The 11,153-nt window shown below is 40.7% G+C and overlaps 2 protein-coding genes across 2 annotated transcripts; one reads left to right on the top strand and one right to left on the bottom strand.

The window, feature by feature from the left end:
• Nucleotides 1-496: 496 nt before the first annotated feature.
• Nucleotides 497-6,986, top strand: ric3b (RIC3 acetylcholine receptor chaperone b). Its single transcript, XM_030426765.1, has 6 exons — nt 497-753; nt 2,309-2,535; nt 2,900-2,978; nt 3,412-3,505; nt 4,075-4,205; nt 5,099-6,986. The coding sequence occupies exons 1-6, from the start codon at nt 633-635 to the stop codon at nt 5,569-5,571; spliced, it is 1,125 nt and encodes a 374-aa protein (XP_030282625.1). The 5' UTR covers nt 497-632; the 3' UTR covers nt 5,572-6,986.
• A 451-nt stretch (nt 6,987-7,437) lies between these two features.
• psma1 (proteasome 20S subunit alpha 1) lies at nt 7,438-11,153 on the bottom strand. The gene is made up of 10 exons (XM_030424542.1): nt 11,039-11,153; nt 10,030-10,074; nt 9,807-9,908; nt 9,485-9,588; nt 9,301-9,389; nt 9,091-9,161; nt 8,831-8,960; nt 8,492-8,571; nt 8,048-8,152; nt 7,438-7,739 (listed from the first exon to the last, which is right to left on the bottom strand). Exons 1-10 carry the CDS (start codon nt 11,039-11,041, stop codon nt 7,674-7,676), a joined length of 795 nt encoding a protein of 264 aa, XP_030280402.1. The 5' UTR covers nt 11,042-11,153; the 3' UTR covers nt 7,438-7,673.

Raw genomic sequence — 11,153 nt, 5'->3', positions numbered from 1 at the left:
GTGTGTGTGCTTGTTATTAATGTACTGATGTGACCAAAATCAGAGAGAAAAACATCATTTTAAGATCCTCTCCAGACATTTTCTGAGATATAGACAACAACAAAAAAGTTCAATAAAGTACTTACAAGTTCTTAAACTGACATCATCTCCTTCCAGAGTCTACTGAAATACTAAAACAGGGGGAAGACTTTTTTTGTTTAACATTTCATATATTTGCATTATCCCTTTGCATAAAATGGAATGCAGCAGTACACTGAAAGGATCCAGTGTGAGGAGACATGCACAGAAATACGATTATAGCTGTGTGACCATAACTAAATATAAAAAAGATACACAATAACACCGATGCAGATTCAGAAAACTGAAAAAATACACAAAGTTCAATATGTCACAGACAATCATTACGTTACAAGACAAGAAAAGAAAAAAGAAAAGAAAAGTAATTAAGACGGTCGTTTGGCGCCACCCAGTGGTGAAACACATCCGTTGCAGTTCCGACGCACTTCCGGTCCTCCAGTCAACAAGGAAGTGGAACCGATGGATGAGAAACGACATCAACCAACCGTCTCCTCTGTCTAAACCGGGCACATATCGTAGTTCTCCGGCAGGAAGGTGACAATTTACCTCTCATCATGGCGATGTCGACATTCCAGAAGTTGACCCTCGCGACGTGCCTCGTGCTGTGCGTCGGTCTGCTGCTTCCTAAGATGCTGCTGTCCCGCGGGAGGAAGGATGCTGCTGAGCGGCCGGAGGGTGCGTCACCTCTAACTCTTCCTCTGTAGTCCGGCAAAATGTCTTCGGCTCGATGTCGAGCATTGAAGCTTGTCATTGTGTTGCCTTTCATATCGTGATTGAACTATTGTTTTTGCATTTTAAACCACAATCCGTCCTGTACATCACCGCTGAATCATCCATCCACCGTGCAGCGACATTTCCTCCCTGAAGAGAGCGCCAAATACACTGAAACACCTGTCTGCACTTTATTAGATGTGTGTAAAAAAAGAAGAAGGCTTTAGCTATAGAAACACTGCCTTGTCAGTGTATTAGGTACACCAAAGTACAGCCAAAGCACTCTACCTTTATTGATAAACACAGGGTGGACTAAATAATAGGAACACCTGTCAGTTTAAGGCAGTATAGTTCACCAGCATCACAATCTGCAGCCTGCAAAATGACCCTTCAGTTGAATCGACCCCTACTTTCCACTAAAACTTAACATTAAGAACTTCACTAAAGGTGGGATTTTATTGCAGCACTTTCAGACTACATGATATAGATAGGTAAGATTAATCACAATAAAAGATATGCTGATACTTGAAGTAGAGCCCAGTCGATATATCGGTTGGCTGATAATCTTGGCCGATTTGAGTCTTTTACAGATATATCGGTATTGGCATGTGTTGTCTGATTTATGTGCTGATATGAAAACCGTTTTTTTCAAAGATTGTCATGCAAGAAAAGACGCTTGGGATGATTGATGATTGTTAAATGGCACGTGAAGTTTACTGTTATAGTGCACGGATAAATCGAGTATCGTCCTGGCTCTACTAGCGATTTACTTGTTGATCATCTTCTTGAAGAATCCATCGATCGATTTGTTTATAACATGCCAGGTGAAAATGAAACATGTGTTATTTAAAGCCCAAGGTGACAGTCCTGAACCTAAAGATATTCAGTCATACTGGACAAAGTAGGGAATCCTCCAGAAGCTCAACCTGTAGTGAATGTTACACGCACGTCCGTACCCACCAAAACAACAGATGTTTTGCTGTTTTTACATCGTCACAATTTGAGTGTCTCTTTTTAAGCATATAAAATTCAGTGTTTTATTTGTCTCATTATTGGTCCTTTCATGCTGCATGCACCTTTTTTGTGTAAATATATTTAAGCAGTAGATCTTATTAGTATAAAGGTACAGAACATATGACGTGATCTATAGAAGCTGCAGACTTCAAAAATGAGGAAGTACAAAAACTTTCACCCACTTATATCAGCGTTATGTCTATTTGTGCCGGAGGTTTCTGTGTAAAGAGAAAACAAGCATGTGTGTCACAGGTGTGATGCACACGCTTGTTTTCTTATAATCATTTGTTACTGCAAAGTACAATTCTATATATAAAAGTTATGTGACTAGAGCTGCAATGGTTAATCAATTAAATTGTTGTTTTTAAGCTTTTCTATGAATTGCCAGCTATTTTGATACTCAGTTAATTGGGTAATAAGTCCTTAATCCTAAGTAAAGAAAAGCCTAAATTCTCTGATTCCAGCTTCTTAAATGTGAATATTTTGTGGTTTCTTCTCCCTTCAGGTCCAGGTCGCCTCCCTCCGATGATGCACCGTCAGGCTGCCCCGGAGGGTCGAGGCCAGAGGGCTGCGGCCGCCGGCTTCTCCAGAGCCCACAACACCAAGGCCATAGCCCGGGCCAAGGGGGCAGGAACCGGGGCAGGAACCGGGGGCAAGTCCAACCTGGCAGGACAGATCATCCCGGTGTACGGCTTCGGGATCTTACTCTACATTCTCTACATACTGTTCAAGGTGAAACACTGGAGACTCAACACACAGCCTCTGAATGACAGATGATGACAGAGCGGGTGTAAAAAGTACTTACAAAGCATCTTATATTGCAGGAAAGATCAAAAATAAATTTCTATAGAAAAGTTAATTATCAAAATTTCACTTTAATAATGAATCGTGCTGTTTGTCATAACATTTGACATTTGTCATTGTGCAAGTGATTTTACAAATGGAAACTCTGCTGTGGATTTTGTTGTGTTGACTTTATGAGTGTTATCTTTCACTTTATTGCCACTGATGCACATCAACAGGCAGTGAACATGTTAAAATCACCTTGAGATCGGGCTCTGTGAGTGTTTGAATGCTGTCATCGTCTCTGTGTCAGATCACATCTAAAGGGAACAGCAAACCATCAGAGAGCAGGTTCCCTTCAGTTCGGTCTGAGAACATGAAGAGAAAGATCAGTGAGTATCAGTCAGCATCTGCTCAGCTCATTCTTTCTTTAGCCACCTTAACCACTTTCTTCCATCTTATTTATTTAAAATAAAACCAGGGCTTTGTGGGAAGTCCTTTAGCTTAACACAGTATTTGCTATAGCTCTCTGTGTGTGTGTGTGTGTGTGTGTGTGTGTCACATCCAGTCTCAGACACCTCCATGACGTGCATCTTTACAGTGCATTACCGTAATGAGAAGTAAATTAATGCTGGTTATTTTCTGGCATATTGATTCCCACAGAGCGTCGCACAGTAAGATGAATTACACTCCGCTCCGGCTGTGAAAACACGAACTTGACATTTTCCAGATTATCCTAACTGCCTACATGTTTGTGTGTGGTCAGTTTCTGTCTGTTCTGTCGTCTCCGAGTGTTCATTTCTTTCCCCCTCTGTCGCCTTCCAGCTGACTTTGAGTTGGCTCAGCTGCAGGAGAAACTGAGGGAGACGGAGTTGGTGATGGAGAATATTGTTTCCAACGCTCACCACAGTCCTGAGAGGTGGGTGTGTGTCTTTGCTGAGGAATCATTTCATCAGTCGGCCTCCTCCCTTTCTTTTCCTGAGAGAAAAGGCTGGTTTGATTGAATCATTTGTTGATTTGTTAATTTAATCGCATGCCTGCAATGATTTCTTCCAAAGTAAAGATGAAGACAAACATGACACTCCCATAAAGATCATTTCCTCTCCTCCTGTGCAGTCCCTTAGATATAATGATCTCTTATTCCTGTATGTGGGTCGTTTTTTTTAACACTTAACACTTCATTTGAAAAGTTTCGAAAGGTGTATAACCTGTTAGTGTAAGCTTTATAATCGTCTTCTGACTACAAAATGTGTACGTTCATTTACTTTTTTCCACAATATCCTCGCAGATATCGAGCTGTTGTGTTAAAATAGTATCCTGCAAAATTATAGAGATAATTCAAACAGATCAACACCCAAAAGACCAAAAATGTGATGAATCTTGTTATTTCTGGCTGCCCAGCCATCTGATCAGTGTTTTAGTGCTGTAAAGAAATGTGCAATGTGAATGAGGGTTGAATGTGTTGCTTTCTGTGTGTGTGTGTTTCAGGCTGAAGGGCGTGTCGGCGGATCAGGAGGAGAGTCTCCTGCAGCAGCTGACGGAGATAACTCGGGTGATGCAGGAGGGCCAGCTGGTCGACGACGTGACTCCAGAGAAGAAGAGCCAGGACGACTGGGAAGGTACACGAGCACTGCGACACTGCAGGAATTACAATTTACAAGAAAAAAAAAAACCCTCTTATATCACCACTTCAGAGATTTGTATGGAGTGGTGCATTCAAGTGCTTTTGGCACATTCCGTCATCTAATAGTAGGGGTGTAACAATGTTGAGACTGAGACCCAAACCGCCATACAAGTGTCAACGGTCTCGCGTCCCAGTCCCGTCTTCATCGCTTTTACTTTCACTTTTAACCTGACTCACACCGAAATATCACATTGCTCACTTACTGCTGTTTAGCTCAGTCCTGTCCTCAAAAGAACAAAAACTTGGAAAAAAAATTCAATGGGACTCGCTTTTCGTCTCTATCTTGTGTTTTGTCTGTCCTTTGGCCCGAGGTCTTATGCTGCATTCACTTGCTCCTCGGATGGTCCCACTTCTCGAGTTGGGAAGTCATCCTTCTGACTTTGGTGTGTTCATGTGCGGCAAGTTGGAATGTGCGAGCAAAATGGATGCCGAAAAGAAATTGTTTTGCATTTTTTGCTTAGATGTATTAACACAACAACGTGTACATGAAGGAAGAGCAAAGGAAGCAGACATGAGGTCATGAAGTATCTGCAAGTTATTTTGATTCTGTATTTGCATGAACTGAACCCAGTGGCTTCCTGGGCTGCAGGAGATCAGTCTAAAATAGACTGAGGCCATGATTCATAGATGGTTGGCTAAAAACAAATTTTAGTTGCAAAGTAATTCTGGAATCCTGACAAAAAACCCAAACCTCAAAAGGATTTTCTATAGATTTCCGCTCTAACTGCTGAATCAGATGATGGGTTTTTGACAAACACTTCCACCAGTGTCAGTCAAGGAGATGTTGATCGATTAATGACTCATTACATTTCCCTAAAATGTCTGCAGATTATCCTGAGGAGCCTCAGCAGCACTGGGAACATTCCCGCTGCTGCTGTCAGCACAGTCAGCAGCACCACAGTCCACAGGCGGAGCCAGAGGCCGAGAGGACCCAAGCTGATGGAGCCGACATGGAAAACACACATGAGGACACCACAGGTGGGGGAGCGGCCGAGGAAACAGAGGCTGTGAAAGAATCTAATTTTACAGCGGTAAGTGAAGCAGACGTGGGTCCAGACAGTGTTTTAGGTGTAAATGAGAGCCTGCACGAACACAAGGACGGAGGGGGTAAAATCGATCTGGGCATCCCAGAGGAGGACCTGGCCGGAGTCCTTGAGGAGCTGGAGCTCTCACTGAAGATGACGTCCATGATGGAGCGGGAGAAGATGGAGGACCTCAGCAGGTCGACGGAGACAGAAACTTCCTGCAGCACGGTCAGACGGAGGAACAAGAGGAGGAGAGCAAAGAAAGCCTCACACTGACCTCCAAATGCAAACAAACTCGAGCCTGGGCCTCGTGAGGACGGCTGCTTTTTGAGTCAGCTCTCATCAGAGGAGCACGAATGTTGGTGAACGCCTGAAAATGTGTTGCCAGCTTTCGTTATCTTTGCTTGAAGTTAGAAAGTGAGAAAATGTTCTCACCTAAAATGGAGTAAGTATAGGTTAAGGTCTTTTTAAAGACAAAACAGGGGCCTCATTTGTGAAACGCTAATAATCTAATATAATAATGCCCGTCGATTTATTCATTATTTATTGTATTAAACCAACATGGAGATGCCTCCAGGACTTTAGTGTCAAGGTTTGATGTGAAAATTTGCTCTAAAGGTATTCGCACTGTTTGTGATAAAAAGCCATTTCTCAAATTTTTTCCTAGTTATAAAAAAACACTTAAAATAAAGGTGGTTTTTACTTTTTTCTAAAGGCAAACAAACATGACTGAGTCAGGCCATTTCAAAATGTATTCCACTAAATAACATACATAATATTTAGAAATTATTCACTGTAGCTCAGATCAGGACACGTTTAGAAAATGTGATGTAAGCAGAACTTTAAGCTGCTGGGGAACACTGGATTCGAATTAAAAATAGGTTTTTATCACATATTTTACATTTATCGGGGTGTTTGTGCCTTTTCTCACCTCTTGTCAAAACATTTGTCGAACTGACAAAACTCTTCAGAAACTATATACATTTGAAACTTCCTGTGATCTTTGTGTTCAAATATTTTTCCCCTGTAACACCCTTAAAAGTGCACCATGTAGTTTTAGGGGAGAAACTTCAAGAGAAATCAGTCATAGAGAAACTGTCCTACTGTTTCATCCTGTTTTATTTTATTTATATTTGCAGGACTCTAAATAGTCATGTATCTAGCTTCAAACAGTGTTCCCTTCTGAGGATGGCTATTTTTTTTTCCAGTTATGGAAAAATATCAAAGAAATATAATTTGTATTATTACCATATTAATATTCTAAATGTTATGTTTCTGAGTCTTAATTTCTTTGCCAAAACTACATAGTTCACCTTTAAAGCAACAAAATGTAACTTCCTGGGGAAAGATAGTTGATTGTTGAGTCTAATTTCCAGGTCGACACTATGGGTGGGCGTCTGACCGGAGTTGAAGTTACATTTTGTTGTTTTAAGTATGAAGACATAACATAAAAGAGATTGACAACTTTAATTAGACACGACCTATTGGACATTAAAGTTCCCTCTGTAAGTGTTTGTGACGGAGACATTTGAAGATTTTAACAAACCTGCTGTCTTGTGCTCTAAATTATTTAAAGATTTTTACTTTTATAATCTGAATTTATTTATTAGCTGTTCAGAAAAGCACCTGGGTAGAAATATCCACGATTTAAAAACTGTTCTATACTTGAATAAAAATTTCTGGATCATAAACTTCTGGTTTGATTTCTTTCACTCTTAACTGTCACAAGGTCAACATTTCAGAAACTCAGTGCTTTGTTGCCTGCAATGCTGCTCAGATATCCTTGTATCCAAGTATCCTTGCTCTAGTGCACATTGACAGCATAACCATTTATAAAATATTTTTTTAATTTACTGATACCCAAAAAAGGGAAATTGGGTTACATTAGTTGATCCTCCTGGAATAGAAATGTCCCAGCATAGAGAAACTATAAGAAAATATAGTGATTTGATGAAAAAAAGTTTTAAAAAGTAAAAGATGTGCCCTGTACTACACTTTAAGTACAGTGTAGATAATATTGACTAATGATATAATTCACAATGATTAACCGTTTACTGGTATCCTTTTAATCTGGTTGAACAAATGCTCAGGAGACTTGCAAATGTGTATTGAGTAGGCAATTAAATAATAAAGAGTGGCGGCACAATTCAAAAAAAGAGTTTATTACTTGTATAATGGTACACTTTACTCATACAAAAGCAACATCACGGTTCTTGATGTTTGCAGAGAATATTTTGGATGAACAGTTTAGAAAGTGGCACATCACAACAACAGCGTTCCCCTCTATCAGTTATTCTGGTGAGTTGCAATAAGTGTCAGGTTGGTCTGGGTTTGTGCCCGCCCCCCTCTCAGAACGGGAAGTTAACAGATGTGCCGCCTCAGTGCTCCATTGGCTCATCAGATACCGGTCCAGCGGGGGCGGGTTCATCTGCTGGCTGGGCAACCTGAGACAAAAACAAACGTAGGTTTAGCAAAGAAACTTCATCGTCTGTCTTACTGGGACATTTTAGATACAATAGTAGATAAACCTCTACATTTCACTTGCACAACTTGATTTCCCTCAATAAATGTTAAATATTTGCCTTTAACTTAACAAGTATTCTGATGGACTAACCTGGTCCAAATTTAATACAACCAACACAGTTCAGAAGATAAGAGTTTAGACTAGTCACATTATTAACACTGCAGAACAACAACAAAAACATCATGAGTCCAGACTGAACTTTATAAATCCCAGTACACCTTGCTGTACCTTTCTCTGTGGCCTCTCCTCCAGTCCTTCCAGGAACGGAGCGACATCATCATCATCATAAATGACGAATTCCATGTCCTTCCCCACAATACCAATGGAAACATTCTGAAAGAATGAAAAAAGAAACCTAAGAAACAGCCTCTTTACTATTATATTTAAAAGAACATTGGAAAATGTTGTGTTGACCTTTGAATCCTGACAGAAAAACCCAGAGAAAATACACAATTGGTTTTCAACCATATTACAGCTACTGGGTAAGGTTTGGTTTTATGGTTTTGTTACACAACTCTATCTTGGTGAACACAGGTTCATGCCAAGGTTTATCCCAAAGCAAATGCATGTCTCTATAACACACAGATGAGGACAAAGACGACTGATCTCTTCTGTGCTGGGACTTATGTAGCAGCGTGTCACTTCAAACAGGAATGGAGAGAGTTGAGGTACCTTGGTGGTGAGGTCCTGCTCGCTTGGGAGGGTTTCTCTGAGAGCACGGAGGCCATGCTGGACCAGGTCGTTCAGATTACCTGAGCACAAAACAATACTTTCTTAATGCAAGTACCTCCACAAATCATTCAGTAGGTGGAAGACACAGACTATCCATGTTTGAACATGAAGTTGCTAAAAGAAATTTGACAGTCTTGATAAAAAAAAAAAAAGAAAAAAAAAGTCATGAACAAAAATTAAATCAAACTTGTCCTGAATTTGCCACTTTGATGTGCATAGTCACAACTAGTCTCCTCTAAATGTAAGCAAGCAAAGCTTGTACAACAAATGTCATCTTACAGTCAGAGAACTTGTCCATGCATCTCTCCAGGTAGGTGCGAGCAGACTGAGAGCGCGCTCCGATGGACATGGCTTTGCAGTCAAAGTAGTTGGCTGACGGGCAGGTCTGGAAGATGTGAGGTCCCATGTCCTGGGCAACACACAACATTTTGACAATGGTTAGATTAAAAGTCCAGATATGTAGAACATTTATTCTTCACAGGGGAAACAAATAATATAGCTTGATAAAAGTATTAAGATGTTTGAGTGAGCAGACTTACATCATAGCCAGCAATGAGGAGTCCAACACCGTAGGGCCTCCTTCCATACCTCTGTGTAGGGATTTGGGTTTCTGAAGGCTCAGTTAAGGGTCAATTTGACTTTATAGAGTAATAGATGTGCTCATCACATGAGGAATATAACCCAAGATAACACACACACACACACAAAACTTTTTCTTCAGAACATCAACCTATCAGTAGTAAGGATACTGCTTCCAATAAGAGAGACAAGACGGGACGTCGGTAGGGGCCTGTCGAAGACAAATCTTGAGTCCAAACACTCCTGACGCATGAAGTTACTGTGGGAGAGATGGTGTTAGTATCTAATCACATTTGTTGACTTGCACATGCACTGAAAACCTTCATTCAGACCATTAAGGCAGATGTGACTTACCAGAGCAGTCTGGCATCAGCAGTCAGTCCAGCAATTGAGATGCCGATATGGTTGTCGACATGGAGGATCTTCTTCTGATGGGCAGCCAGTTCAGATTGGGCTCTCTGCAGAGACACAAAAATATTAAATCATGCATGAACAAATAAAACAGGGCGTCAGAGCAGCTAAAGGGAATGGATATTGATGCTTACCTGTGAATGGTTGTAATGCAAATGTTATCAAAATTGACCAAATAATCATTTGTTATTGTGGATTTTTACAACGTTGCAGGTTTTTTTTAAGAGGCAGACATATTGAGAGACATCACATAGACTGACTGTACCTTTAGTGCAACCAGGACTGCATGGGTTTTGGATTTGAGTCCTACGGTTGCAGACCCCTGTTTCACTGCCTCCATGGCATACTCGATCTGATGAATACGGCCCTGTACCAACATGGACATGAATCATTGTGTTTACATATTATCGTTTATAACTTACTTTGTGAAGTCAGTCATAGACAGTGAAGTCAGTCATAGACCGAGGTTAGAGCTAACAGCGACTTACCTGCGGGCTCCATACTGTCACATCGTTGTCGTACTGATTGCGAAACTGCGGTTAAAAACAAGACATTAGAAGTGACATTTTTAAACTGAGACTAGTTATAAAAACACACAGGAGCTGATCTTACATAGTTGTCTTGCATTGTCTGCGGGTTTCCTCACTTACAAGCTAACGTTCATTCTCCCGGACTCTCGGGACACGACTACACAAGACTGAACCTACAGCCTGGACTTTTCTAGACTCGGGTTTTAAATTACTATCCGACAGTTGAATAATTGATACGCTCAACATTGTGCTCAACAGCAGCTTACCGAAGATAATCATGAAACCGAGTACAAGCATCATTCTGGCTGATGTTATGACGTGCTTAGTGCCTAATTAACTTAACGTTAGTCCTGCGGAGAGCTAGCTGACATTAGTTGGATAAAATGCCGGCTGCAAGAAAGTTTGTGTAATAATTGCATTTGCGATTGACTATAGTTACACAAGTTAACATCGCCACGTAAGTTATTAAGTTGAAGCCAAAGCCCAGTAAACTGAGGGAAAACGAAAGTAACAGGCATGATACTTCATTTTGATGCTAACTCAGCCTATGCTGGCTAACACCTGCTAGCTACTTTGCGTTAGCTTGCTAACTAGCCAACCAGCACAATAATTCCCAACGTATTTACGATACATTAAATTGACGCTAAATGAAACTACACAGGGTTACTATTAAACATTATCTAATGCGAGATCATACCACAAATCTTAGCCGTGAGTTTGTTTGGACACACGTCAGTTAGCCGGTATCCGTGCAGCTAACACTAGCAGTGAGTAGAGCTGTTTTGCTTACTCACAGTGCAGTCAAAAGTTAGCTAGCTAGCGTTAGCTTGGTGCGACTAAATGGACCCCGTTTTATATGATTCCAAATAAAATACACTACATGAACGTCCTGTTTGATTTATTTTATGTGTAGACATATAATATATTATTAACCAATTAACGTAATTCGGATTTCATTCATAGTTACCATCTCTGCTTCTGTAAGTGTTTCCTCCGCCTGTTAATCTGACTTGATTTAGTATCCTGGAAGCGACGTCAGAGAAAATAGCAGAGCACCGATTACAAATCAGATCGATCGAGCA

The sequence above is a fragment of the Sparus aurata genome, chromosome 8 (assembly GCF_900880675.1).
Source record: "Sparus aurata chromosome 8, fSpaAur1.1, whole genome shotgun sequence".
Classification (NCBI taxonomy): Eukaryota; Metazoa; Chordata; class Actinopteri; order Spariformes; family Sparidae; genus Sparus; species Sparus aurata.
This window is presented reverse-complemented; position numbering and strand designations above follow the sequence as displayed.